At 37.9% G+C, this 14,632-nt stretch overlaps 1 protein-coding gene across 1 annotated transcript in view; it reads right to left on the bottom strand.

Annotated features, from left to right (window-relative positions):
* Window positions 1–14,632, bottom strand: part of Dync1i1 (dynein cytoplasmic 1 intermediate chain 1) — a 293,109-nt gene that overhangs the window by 50,595 nt on the left and 227,882 nt on the right. Inside the window, exons 12-14 of the mRNA XM_076861407.2 lie at window positions 11,336–11,449; window positions 8,249–8,382; window positions 4,371–4,515 (exon numbers count right to left, since the gene is read on the bottom strand). Coding sequence (XP_076717522.1) covers window positions 4,371–4,515; window positions 8,249–8,382; window positions 11,336–11,449 — 393 coding nt within the window. The remainder of the gene's footprint in view (window positions 1–4,370; window positions 4,516–8,248; window positions 8,383–11,335; window positions 11,450–14,632) is intronic.

The raw sequence follows: 14,632 nt of genomic DNA, 5'->3' as shown, positions 1-14,632 counted from the left end.
GGCACGGGGTGGGGGTGGATGTGCAATGTGTTTTAATCCTTGCTCCCTTCATGTTGTCCACATTTTGATAGAATCTATAAACACTGCCATCTTATTCTGCACTTCAGGGCCCTTTTTAGCAACCCATCCCCATCATTTTTTTTTTTTTTTTTTGGTGGGGTCTCATATGGTTTTCCAGAAATCTCTATCAGCATTTATTTTACACAAACCACTCATGATTTCTTCCTTTCCAGATGTTTCCACCATGCCCTCCCCCATCCCTGGGTCTCTCTGTCATGGTAAATGCCTTTTCCTGTGTTCTTAGCTTTCTCCTTGGTGGCCTGTTCTACTATCTCCTCAGGAATTCTAGCCCTACCATAAGCTCACCACCTTTCTGTCTGTCTCAGATAAGGTCCCTCAAGTAGAAGCTGGGCATTATCTGTATTGTCTTTCAAAATAGTGAGTGGGTCAGCTTCTTACTTGCTCTCTGGGGCTATTTCACTGCTCCTCAGCTCTCCGGGAAAAACTCTTCTTTTAAGCTCATCGATCTGGCTCTATCATCCTTCACCTCTTCATCTCTCCTCCTAATTCATTGGGGAGTTCAGCATGTGGTCACTGTCTCCTTTTCCATCTGAGTCTAGCCATTATTCTTGTCCACTCCAAAGGCACATAGACACCTTGACCTTTTCTATGACCTTCATTCTCTAGTGAGTTTCATCTTCACTGAATTTCAACTACATAATACCACATCCTTGATGATGCTGTCATTGTCTTCTTACCTTCTCCTTCTTTTTCTTAACATAAGGAACTATTCCAGTTGTGCATCATTAATCCAAACACCTCACTTCCTAACGGTCGTCTCTTATTTTACAAATTCTCTTACCCAAGTCCTTCCTTCATACCTGTTCTTTGATCTTCTGGGGGCTTCCAATCCCTCGCTCCCTTGACTTCATCCTGTCTGTTTTCATTTCCTTTCTGCTTCAGCTAACACTTTTCTTATCCATATCTCCAGATTCCATGTTCTAGGTCCTTCCATCACAACCTGCTAAGGCTTCAATCTCACATCCAGCTAGCATTCCTCTTCCATGTTTGTATTGCTGAGGAAATCAGTCCTGAAGATTGGTGCCACGAAAACGTTCTGCCCAGAGTCCGGTTTTGTTTCCCTACTCAGCTCTTCCTATCCTCCTCTTATGAGCTGAAATTGCTCCTTTCAGTACCTCCACTTCATGCTCAGCGGAACAGTTAACCTCCCAACTCCTCGAGAAAATAGCCATCATCAGAGACTTTTCAGACTTAGACATATCTGACCGCATCCTTTCCAGCTTATATTCAAAATTCATTTCCCCTGCTCATGCTAGGGATCTAGCTCACATTATAATGACTCTTTCTCTACCTTACACTTAGAGATTTTCTACTCTCCATCTTCACTGGCTTTTCCATAGCAGTGATATCCTGAGTCCCTATAGTCTTAAATAAAATAGAAAAGTCTTGATTTATCCTCACTTTCCACTCATTCTATAACCCATTATAATTTGTGTCAAATATTTAATACACTACAAAGAAACTGCATTTGCTATGAACATCAGTGGTTTCTGAGTTCTAACTAATAATGGATGTATTTTGGTCCTGATGTTACTTCTCTGAGGTATTTGTCATTATTTCTCTTCTGTCTTTCACATTGTAGAAGATTTCAAACCTATTTAGAGGTAAACTAATATCAAACATCTATCTTCAGTAATTATCAATACAGGGTCAATTATATTCATCTATATCCACAAACTGCTTATTTTGAGCAAATCATTGGTATCAGTGTATTTTCTGTAAACATTTCAATATGCATTCCTAAGAAGTAAAAACCACTCAAAGTGATTAGAATATCATACCTAAAATAACGACTCATAAGTATCATCAAAGGTACAGTCAGCATTCATATTTCCTTGGTAGTTTCTAAATTTTTAAAACTGGTTTGTTGTTTGAATCAAGATCTACATAAAATCCATATGTTGAGATTGGATGAAATGACTCAAGTTTTGTTTTGTTCTATTTTGTAGCTTCTATTTCGAGGTTTTTTGTTTGTTTTTGTTTTTGTTATGTTTTAGTTTTTTTTACAGAAGTGGAATCAGTTGTACAACAAATTTACCCATTGTCCAGATTTGTCTGATTACATATCTGTGGTGTTAATAACATCAGGCATCTGTACCTCCTGTCGCCTTGAAATTCAGAGGTCTGGAAAGTTGATAAGACTCAGATCTAATTATGTGGGCAGGCCTACTTAAAGGTGATATTATCTATTTTCTTAATTATTAAGGTGTTTCCATTTTTTCTTTTTCTTTTCTTTTATACTGGAAAAAGAACCCAGGGATGCTCTACACAGAACTGTATCCCAATCCCACCTTTCTTTCTAAAATTGTAGTTTGAAACAGGGGTTCTCTTAGTTACCTAGGCTGGAACACGTGACCCTCCAGCCTCAGCCTCTGGAGTTGCTGGGATTCCAGGTGTGCTCCACCACACCCAACAGTACAGGATTTTAAAGTTTAAGCCATTCTTTATTGTAAGGTTTTGCCATCAATTTGAACCAACTATGGGGATTTGTTTCAGGTTACTTCAAATTTTTATGAAACCAAATTTTATTTTATTTTGTTTTATAACTACATAAAATATTCATATGTCAAATGTATAAATGTACAAACAAGACAAATTCCAAGAATTCTGCTTATTGTCTTTATCTTTCATCCTATTGTCTCCCTATTATGTAATTTATGTATGTGGTTCATCCTTCCAACTTTTTATATAAACGTAATTCTACACAATGACAAAATACTACATGTACTTTATCCATCTATCTTTTCTAAACTTAAAAATATATATCCTATAGATCAGTCATTATATTATGGAGAAATCTTCTTCATTTTTTTCTACTTTGATTCACATATGCCCTACTGATGAAGACTCTGGGTTGTTTCTGGTCTTTTGCTATTCAATTAATCTTTGAATGAATATCTTTCTATATACGTCCTTTTCTTATTTTGGCTAGTTTATCTTTGGCATAGATTCCCAGAAATTGGAATTGTCTGTTAAAGCATGCAGTATTTTTAGATAGTGCTGAATCCCTTCCACACTGTAGTGCTATTTTACATCTCCAATGGCAATATATGCAAATGGCTGGTTTCTTTCTGGCTCATCACGGAATATGTTGTTAAATTAAGATTTCTGTCAAACTGATAGTTAGAAATAGATCTCTCAACTTGGTTTTCTTTTTTAAATTTCTCTTGTAAATGAGGTCATACATCTTTTCATCCAGTTAAGAGTCAATTCTGTCCTTCATTAACACCATGAAACTATACACAAAATTCTAATTTTTCTCCTATTCCTTGAGTTACTTTTCAATCCCCCTTTCTGGTACCATTTCTCTTGTTTATTTTCTAAATATTTCTCTTCCTCAAGATTGAGACTTAGTGTTTCTTTTAAAATCCTCTCCTTTAAATGTGATTAGCTATTCTGACTTCTGTTAAATACATACCTGGAGCCAGAGCTCACTCTCTTCTGTTGCACATGGCAAACTGCCTACTGGAGGTCTTGAAATGTTCCTCCCAAGCAGTTCAAACTCAGCATGTGCAAAGATCTTCCTCATCATGCACCCTCCTCTACTGTTCTCTAGTACAGTGAAAGCTACCACAAATTGCCAGTTGCCCTGCATATGGAACTGGCTTCTCTATTGATGACTTCCTCTCTTACCTTCCTCCCCATCAAAAAGTCACCAGTTTCTGTGGCTTTTATCTCTTACATGACTCTCAAATCCATCTACTACTTTCCATTTCAAACTACTGGTCTTCCTTAGACTACTGTACTTTTCTTCCAGGTGGTCTTTACTTTTCTTTTTTGCTCTCAAATATGGTCAGCATTACCTTTAAAACACAAGTAATAGAGGGCCATTTTCCAGCTTAAAAACCTCCAAAGTCTAAAAACAAACCAAGCAGCCAAATGATAAAACAAGATCCAAAGCATATATTTCCATGGTACACATGTAAGTAAGTAATTGCTACAAAGTTCCAGAAGATTAATACCGAACTGATTATATATATGGGGGATTAGTTTTGGTGAAGGAGGACTTCAGATTTATCCTTATTTGAATCATTTGAAAAAAATTTTTTTAACAATTAGACTGTTTTCAAATATTACATATATTTAAAAATAAGTCAAGTGGACTGAGAAAGTAAGCTTTAACTAGCTCTGGGACAGACAGAGATAACCAGCAAGTTCTATGAATTCCCAATGCCATGTCACCCAGATGAGGCTTGGTAGACAGGTGTTTCCTATAACTTCCCCAGGGAACAAAATATCATCCTCTTTCTCCGTATGTTACCTGAGAATTTCAATCAAGGTGTTCTTACCTTTGTGGTCCACAGTTTGACAGTCCAGTCAAATGATGACGTGACAAACAGGTGAGAAAAGTCTATTGGGCCCACGGCCATGTGGCAGTTAATTCCTGTCACTGGCCCTTGGTGTCCTTCGAAGACTTCACCGATGCCTGCTTTACTGTATGAAGAGCACACATGAGCAGAATCTCAGTGACGTGTGCAAGCAGTGATGGATTTAAAATAATTTATCTCTGTGTTGTTTTTTTTCCAGAATTTAGAATAACCACCATATACTACCACCCATAAAGCCATTTTCAGTTATCTTGAGAAAAAGAAATTGTAAGCATGCTATGCTATTTTTGGTGATTAAAAAACAGGTTGGGGGAAATATCCTTTGAGACATCAGAATTCAATAATGAATTTTATCATTAATTTTACCATTTTCAGGAATTTTTCAAAGCCTGTCATTGTTGCTGCAGCTCTTTTGATGGAAACAAATATGCCTAACTCTCAGAAGCTTTCATTTTTATAACCAGACTGCTTTATTCTAGAGAGGGCATTTGCACATGTTCTATTCCAACTCTTTTTTGGAGAGTCTATTGGCTATAAAGCTCCATCCACTCTTGGAGGAATAATCATTCATTCTTTTTTTTTAAATATTTAAAAACAATTGACTTTATTTATTTATTTTTTAATATTTGGCGGACACAACATCTTTGTTTGTATGTGGTGCTGAGGATCAAACCCGGGCCGCACGCATGCCAGGCGAGCGCGCTACCGCTTGAGCCACATCTCCAGCCCCAATCATTCATTCTTTCAAGGAAATTTCTTGAAGTTGACATATCTAAAAATGTAACCATTTGTGGAATCCTCTATTTTGCAAAATATGACACATAATATAAATATAATTTAGAGAAAATGATGTTTTTGCTTCATTGAAAACAGAAGAGTGATTTACAAATCCATTCTGTAAATTCCATAAAGGAAGGCATCTTGTTTTTCTTATTGCAAAATGTCTAGTACACAGTAAGTGCTCAATAAACACTTGTTGAATGAAACAGCAGAGGAAAAGAGACAAATGCATGCCCCTCCCTAAAAAAAAAGCACATTTGAGAAATAGTGATACACATTTTAAAAATTACCCTTACACATATTTTGTTTAACCAAGTTTGGATTACCTCTACCCCTCTATTATCACATAACAGTCTGCATGCAATTCTACATGATTTCTGCATGCAATTCTACACAATTAAAAAATCTGAGGAAAAATACCCCAAATACTATTTTTTAAAGAAATTCATGAGCATGAAATTATAAATAAGACAACTATGTACAGATTGTGAAATCTCAATATTATGTCACTTAGAGAAAAAAATGGCTTCCGTTGTTAAAATATTTGGGCCCCTGAAGTACCAATAAATGTCAATGGGCTGAGCAAAATTTGAAATCACAAGCAAAGTGTGGCAGCATGTGTTCCATGTAACAGGCACTCAAAAATTATGCTCAGTGAAACTGCTAACAGCAGTTTCTCACGTGATCATTTAAATTTGTTCTAATGAACATAAGGAACCGATCTTTGAAGTGGCCCCTGGTGAGACTCCACTTTCTCTTAACGGCATCCTGAAAGGGTTTATAGGGTGCAAAATGAGGACCTTGTTTAATTTATGGAAGTGGATTTGCACCTTCTGTATGTTAGGTAAAAAATAGAAATCCCCCACTCTCCCCTATAGCCCTATATGACCCATTTAAAATTACTACAAAGCCAATGCCTGCTACTTTATGACTTTACTGAGATCTGTATTTTATATTTTGCATGGATGAACCAATGCAAAAAGCAAAATCAAGCTTGTTGTAAAGAAATTTGTGGTGTTCCCCATAGGGACCCTTCTTTCTGAACAAGAGTGCATATTCAGAGCCACAGAATAAAAATACTCATCATGTGAGTGTTTATTCACATTAGAGGAAATAAAAAAATCTGAAAAATATCAATGTATATGTTGTAAGCTTTCATAGATAATTAAGGACTTAGGCACACTCTAGTTTAAGCCAATTGAACATGTGTTCTAAGGACTCTAATACATCTGTAGATAAATCTGTGACTTAGTGTTTGGCCCTATGTACTCTCTGTGCCTCATGTGGCACTAATGGCATTCTCCTTGTGCTGTAGATATGACACTTGTCTTCTCTACTGTCATCAGTTTCTTGAAGATAGGAACCAAGTTTAAATGACATCTGGGTGACTCACAGCATCTAGCCATGCACACTGCTCAAAGTAGGTGAGCAGCAAATGTTTGTGTGAATGAGTAACTTTATCACATCTTCCTGTGCTGGGACAAAAACTTTAATGCATAGCTTCAGCCAGATTTTATATAGTAGGAAAGTTGGGCATGGAACTGTGAGGCATCTCTTCCCCAGCTGTCTTCAAATCACATGAGCAGGGCAAATACTGCTTGTTTAAAAACAAGCAGAAGAGCAAAAACATAACAGTGTATTATTTGAATGGAAAAATTATGGAGCTGAGCTATGGATGCTTGTTTTCTACAAATCACAAAAGCACGGAAATATGAACTTGGAACAATTTGTGGTTCCTCATATAGACTTAGATGACTGCAGGAGATGAAAAAACCAATTGAACCAGAACTATGAAAGTAAGCAGAGAAGTTAAGCACCAACATGAGCATAGGGAGGCCACCTTTATGTTTTGCACTAAATTTTACAATCTAGGCCAACTTATTGGAGTCCATTTTATTATGACAACTCTGTCTTCCAGGGGCATCTTCCAATCTCTCAATCAAGGCTCTTATCACCTGGAAACTGCACAGTGGTTTTTGCATCCGCTCTTATTCCTGCCCTCTGACTGGGAGGGTCTTAAGATACTTCATTACAGTATTTGGTTATTGTCATTTCTTTATTCCCCATTTAGATTTTTAACTCTTAGTTGTTACTGTTTAGGGATTTGGCAGGGAATCAAAAATGAAATGGATTAGTTTAGTAAGAGAAAAATGTCAGACAAATGAATAATTATAATACGAATGTGATTAATGCTACTGTAGAAACACATAAAAGAACATACGAATTAATTTTCTCCATGTTAATTATTACCTTAAAGTACAGATTTATTTGCTTATACGTTTCTTTAAAAATATTTTTAGCTGTCAATGGATTACTTATTTATTTATTTATATGTGGTGCTGATGATCAAACCCAGGGCCTCACACGTGCCAGGCAAGCACTCTACCACTGAGCCACAACTCCAGCCCCTGCTTATAAGTCTTTTACCCTCAAACAGAGCATTAATTCTATGCGTGTCATATGCCTTCCTATATCTTTATGATGTTGCCTGGTGTGAGAGAAGTTCTTAGCAAGTATTCCTGCAAACAATCAATGAATAAAAGATCTGAAATTCTGCAGGATGTAAAGCCTTTCTGACTCTCCTTTGCCCTAGAGACTCAGAAAAGCTTCAGTGTGAAATGAGATCTGTGCTAGCTCTTTAATATAAAAAGAAATTAATCAAAGGAGAGAGAAATGACAGACCAAATAAAAGAACTTAAGGAACACGCTGATGGAGGAGGCATGGAGGCACAGGCAATATTTGGGCATTGCTATCCCTGCTGGGCACATGGTGGAAACTTGAAGGTATGTGCAGAAGATGAGGCTGGAAAGAGACAAGGAGTCTTACAGCTTCTGCTAAGAAGCTTGGGCATTTTTACACAAGGCAGAGTGAAGAACCAGAGTTACAAAAGACTAGGGACTAGAGTGAATATGTGCTTTAAAGTAATGAAGACCTGAAGTTGTGCTTCACATGTCTTCATAAATACCTTTCTCATAATGCAAGGTGGTTATGATCCAGAATGTGATTACAGACTTTCGGAAATGGGAAACATGTCATCAGTAAGAAAACAGAACATCACCTTCCATGACGACAAGCCGTGTAGACTGTACCCTCCTCACTGCCAACCACGAAGTTATTGACGTCTCCCGTCGGGAAAGCCATTCCAGTAACAGCGACGGGCTTGGACTTGTTGTACACCAGCTCCATGCTCTCCTACCAAAACACAGTGTGGTTACATTTCCATCTGTCAACTCCTCGCCATGCCAAAGATAGCACGGAAAAATCATTTGGCTAAATCGTCTGTTTGCTTTTCACACAGCGTTACAAAAGACCCCGGCTGTGCCAGAAACCACGCTTTGCTGCCCCTGACATTCACGCTGCTGCGTATCTCTGGTTTCAGGCAGGCTGGATTTCATCAGCATGTGCTGCTGCTTCCTAAGTCAGGCAGAGATGACAGGTGAGAATTTTGAAACTAATGGTGCAGAAACTAAAGATAATACTGTAATGATTACACTTGTCAGCCCCAGGCTTTAATAAAACACACAATACCCTTGTATTTACAAACATTTTCAAAATCAATTGTTCATGAGAATACACATGTATTAATATCAGATGTACTAAGCACATTTGTCAGATCAGAACTGTGGGTCCTCCATGGACTGAAACCAGAAAATTGTCACTCAGGTCATAAAAACCAGATTTTGAAGTGAACTAGATTTCAGGAGGTTAGCTGGGGGTGGTGTATGGGCATAAGACTGAGAAGAGTCTTTAAATAAGTGTTTAAAATGTAAAGGAGAGTCTTTATTTTATGTAAAATTATTTGTAACATTTGGAATTAGGGAGTACTTTAAAAGACATCCTGCAGAATTAAGTTTGATGATAGTGAAAAATAATTAAGTATAAGCAATGTCCCTGAGTATTCCTGATTTACATCAGTCCTATTTTGTATAGATGAAATAATTTTTAAAAAATCATTCTGGGTATCATATCATTGTAGTTGCTGGGGATTTCATTCTTCCTGTGTAAACAAACTAGGCCATTTCAGCCAAAGAGTCCATCAGTCGGAAATGCCTGCCACAGAATGGCTGCTTAGGCCACATGGTCACTTTTCAGACTTGCTGTTCCTGAAATCCACACACAGCAAGCTAAAGAAGAGAATGTTGCAACAACAGGATATAGAAAACTGGAGCATACTATCTATCCCATCTCTAATGTTAGCATCAAGGAAGGTGATGTCTCTTGGTCATCCACTTGGGAGGGGTAACTCTGGGCTGCCCCCAGGTCTCCCTGACATCCATGGAGGCCACACCATGAAACTGGCCATTATTGTGCAGACAGGAGTCTGTAGGCAAGCTAACACCAATCAAAAGGGTCTCAGAGCCCCCATACCACTGGTTTTAACCTAAACAAATACATGTTAAATCAGTGAAATGAGAAAAAAATATAAAAATTATGTATACATAAATGAAATATATAAGAATTCCTAAAGAGAGGGTTTGCTCTTATATCTGTTTATAATCTCCATGCTTTAAAAAGAAAACAATACATTGCTGAGAATTTTAAGACAAAACATAAAATACCCACACACAATGCTGAATCTCTATAATAATCAGCACAAAGGTGCTTAAATTCTAAGTAGTTTATTTGAACTATTTCTTTTCCTCTAAGATTATATAAAGAACATGCTTAGCTATAGTATTCTGTACATCTGCATTTTTTTTGTTGTTTAATAGAAGTCTACTTTTTTTTCTGGTTGTATACAAAGTATATTCACACCAATTTGTGTCTTTATACATGTACTTTGGATAATAATGATCATCACATTCCACCATCATTTATAACCCCATGCTCCCTCCCTTCCCCTCCAACCCCTCTGCCCTATCTAGAGTTCATCTATTCCTCCCATGCTCCCTCTCCCTATCCCACTATGAATCAGGCTCCTTGTTATCAAAGAAAACATTTAGCATTTGGTTTTTTGGGATTAGCTAACTTCACTTAGCATTATCTTCTCTAACTCCATCCATTTACCTGATTTTAAAGAGACTTCAAGAAGGTTCTTTACACATACATTTTGAAATTGTCATGTCCCCTAAAATTGAGTGACAGATATTCTAGAGTTGTTATTCAGGAAAGGGGACAGGAGTGTTAGAACTGAGCATTGTCTCCTAGGTATCCTTCACAATTTTCTGGATATTTTCTTGCATTTTTTCAAAGACTATAACAATGTTATAGTCTTTTAGTTGTTATTTAGTTGGAGGATAATGAAGTACTTTTTTCATGCAGAGAAGTGTGAAAATGTGACCAGTGTAACTCCACATCAGGTACAACCACAAGAATGGTAAGTTATACTCCATGTACATATGGTATGACAAAATGCATTCTATTTTGTATAACTGAAAAGAGCAAATAAAAAAAAGATGGAAATAATAAAAAAGAAAAACGTGTGTGTCTCCTGTGTGTGTGAGTGTGCATGTGTATGTATCTCAGCATGTGCCTGTACACATGTATATTCTGAAAGTTGTGTCTAGAACCTGCCTCCAGCTTCCTCTCCTACTTTTGCTCCTTTGTTTGGTTTCCATTACTGCAATCACTAGTGGTTTGGAAACTTTGGAACTTTTTCATTTCCAGCTTCTCATTTGTTCAGCAAGGACCGGCAGGAGCCATAATAACAAACATTCCAGAGGAAAAAAAAACAGATGGTTTAACAAATTCTTCATCCACACAGGCAGTTGTCAGCGGGGACAGGGACAAGCAAGGGCTTGGGTTTCTGTTTTGCCGGGATACCTTTCCTTCAAGGCAAGTCCCCTTATGGGATTGCTCTGCTGAGCTCCAACCTCATTTGCATTTCTCTCACAGTGCTGTAGGGCGAGTACAATTCATACCACAGGCAACTTCCATAATTACTACGCTTTAAAATGGATTATTTCATTTTCACTTGAAACTGACCTAAGGATTAACGTATTACAATAATTACATGATTTGTGGTAAAGGAAATGGGTTTTGGCTTCAGGAGGAGATTGCTGAAACCGGGCCCCACTCTTTCCAGGGCATCCATTGGTTTTTAGCTCCTATAGGATGTGAGGGTTTGGCTTTTAGGAACCGTGTTCCATTAAGCAGGTATCTTTTTAACCAGGATGCTCTTATGTTTAGGGGAAAACAAACCCACCTGCGGAGTTGAGAGCATGTCGAGGCTCCAGGAACACATCTTACCGTCGGTGGAGACAGTGATGAGGTTATGAGCATTCTGGGTGCCAACGACATTTACACAGTACACGGGATGCTGCGAAAACACAAACTTGGGAAATCAGGAGCAGACCCGAGCGGAAAAGAGTGTGTGTGAGTGTCAAACACTTCACTCTGAAACAACAATCATGAGTGACATAATCCTACTGGAATACAAGCCGCAGGTCAGTTGCCATTTTTGATTTCGACCTGAGTTCTCTCTAAAAGCTCTGACAGCAAACATAAGAGTGGAAATACTTCCCAAGCCTCACCTTGCTCAGTCAGAAGCAATGCAGTAGCAGTGAAGGAAGCGAGGGCAGATGAGGATCGATGGGGCACAACACCAGGGGGAGTGAATTTGGATGGCTTGAGTAAGTCCCCACCACACAGTTCAGCTGCTAATCTCGAGCGGTGAAAGAAGACAGTGTTCAAAAGGATAGAACTATTGACTTTTGGAAGGAATATGTGTTACTAAATCTGGAGTTTTATGCATTGTCGTCCCACTGCCAAACACTGGTTAACATTCTTTTTAAAAAAGTGGTTAATATTCATTAGCCTTTTTAATTGGAGAGAAGGATACTGGTGGCAAAATTGTTGGCACAATGTACCTAGTGAGATAAAATGAGGCTCTTTTATGTGCTGCAAAACTTAGGGTAATGATAGATTTATTTTTCAAATATAAAAAAAAATCATTTGGAATAGTATGGAAACATAGATTTAGCCAGGGCCATTTCTACATCTCAGGAACTATAAACACGATGCCCTCTCCTTCTATCATAACTCTCATAGTTTATTGCGTTCTGTAGAATTCTACGTGGTAGACTTAAAGCCATGGGCAGCTGCACATTAAACACTAAATGGAAGGTTAGCATAAGCAGAACCTAGCAGCAATTAGGGTTAGATTTCAGGCAGCTTAGCTATGAGTGGCCAAACCACAACTTACTTGATGCTTCTCTGTGCAAATAGCTGACAGTCTAAGTCTTACCCTTGATGAGTTACTGTCCACAATACCTAGCCACAACTACAACGAAACAATCTTTAATATTAGAAAGCTGATATTATATAAAGAATGGTTCCCAGACTATTATTATCATATAAAGTCCTGGTCAAAAGGAGTGCTAATAATTGTTTAGTGGAGCTATGGATCGGTCTCATACAAAAAGTGGTCCAAAACCCACTTAAACACCTTTCTTAAGTAGTGACCAGTTTTAATGCTAACTAACTCCTGGGGAGTTTATGCTTCCACTAAATGTTATAAAGTTCGTGGAAATACTTTCAGGTAGTGTCTTCTGTTGATCACACAGACCAAGTGAAAACAATCTAGCTATTTAAATATTTATAGATTATTGTTTTAAATGCTCTAACCCCAACCCCTAGGTCTTGTCATAGGCCAGGTGTCACCAACTTTTGGAGTTGATGCGTGGCCACCTGGTTGTCAAAATCTTCCTCATCCTGGTCAATCTCTTTTGAATATGCTGTCTTTTATATGAGTTCCTCTAATGCTGACTTTTATCTAGACTCCTGTAACAGTGAAGTTCTGAGAACAACACAGAATTGTCTATCTACAGTCTGACCACAGAATACAAAAATCTGGGTTGCACTGAATTGTCACTTCTCATGACTTAAAAATCTGCCTTCTCATAAAGAATATGTCTATATTAATGCATCCTAAGATTACATTTATTTTTTGGACAATGAACTCTTTCAATCATGCTGATGGACAGTTAACCAAGTCCCTATGTATTTTTCGTGCTGTGTTCCTTCTGACACTTCCAAATTGAATCAGCCTGAGTGGATCTGCACAGTAGTAAGCACAACAGACCTGAACCCTGATCAGGTCTCCAAATATCAAGAGGACTGATTAGTCATGGGGCTGTCGACAATGCTCTTTCCCAAGTCTCCAGTGTTATGAAACCTGAAGCAGCATGCAATCAGACTCAAGCCCCGAGCCACACAACATGCAAAGCTCTGAGTAGAAATCACATGGAAGAATGGATTTAATAGATTTCACCTAAAAATAGCAGACTTCATAAAACTGAAGAAGGATATGTGAATGAATATGCAAAAAAAAGCTGTATTATCTTAATTCAATTTGTCTGATCCCAGAAGGCCATTGCATTGAATTGAACTTTCTTTATTCCCATCAGTGGAAAACATGGAGCAAACATGGTCATGAACCAAAATCCATCCAGGCTTTTTTTTTTTTTTCAGCAAAAGTCCAATGGGGCTTCTCTGCTAACAGTGGGTCCACAACACAAATTGCTAGAACTTGAATAGATTAAAACTCCAGACACAAATTGCTAGAACTCAAATAGGCCAAGACCCCAGGCAACCCTGGAGGAATGCACAGAGCCAAATGCCCAGGAGGAGTGTATATGGTAGCTCCTCCTGGTCTTTAATCAGTACGATGGCTTGTGCTTTCATGAGTAATAAATCTTGGTCTCAAAGAAAAGAGAGGTAAAGAAACCTGAACAGAAGCAGACACTGGGGAATGCCTACTCAAGTGCATCTCTCTCTCTCTCTCTCTCTCTCTTTCTCACACACACACACACACACACTGTACTTAATGGAAAGAAAAAGCAACAGTACGGCTTATTTTTCCACTAAAGATGCCAGATTGTTTTTATTTATTTTAGGAATAAACTTACTGTGTGGCAGAAGGATTTTGTTTTAATTACGATTTCCTGTTGTCTCAAATACATATGTGTGGTGGGTGTGAAAGGAAATTAGTGAGTAATCTGTGGTGGGCCTCTTTTTCCTTTTTGATCCTGGTACCAATCAGCCAGGCAATAATGGAACTTGAAAGACAAACATAAAATTAAACTGTGCCCTTTCAGCTATGAATTAGACAAAACACAGTGACAGAGAAAACAAATTTGTTTTCATTTTATTTTCTAGCAGAAAGAAATAATGCCACTCAGTTCGATGGTAACTGCATTTTAGTTGTGAAGATTACATTTTAAGTTACTTGAAAAAGAAATGTTAACTCTTTGCAAGAACTCCTGGACTTGAATTTTCCCCAAAAGCTTATTGTTAAACATTCTAACATTTGGATTTATAATTTTTTTTTTTGAAATTTCAGAAGGCATGTTCACAAACACACCTGACTGACATCCACAGAGAGCCAAGAAATGGTTCTACACTACTTGAGAAAACACCTGCAATGAGTCTGTCTTCTCCTGGGCCACAATTTTCTGTTATTAGTTTGGAGAAATGGGGTAGGCCAGGGCAATTTCCCAAG

This window comes from Callospermophilus lateralis, chromosome 1 (assembly GCF_048772815.1).
Source record: "Callospermophilus lateralis isolate mCalLat2 chromosome 1, mCalLat2.hap1, whole genome shotgun sequence".
In the NCBI taxonomy this organism is placed as follows: Eukaryota; Metazoa; Chordata; class Mammalia; order Rodentia; family Sciuridae; genus Callospermophilus; species Callospermophilus lateralis.
The sequence above is the reverse complement of the archived record's forward strand: the minus strand, read 5'-3'. Positions and strand labels throughout refer to the sequence as shown.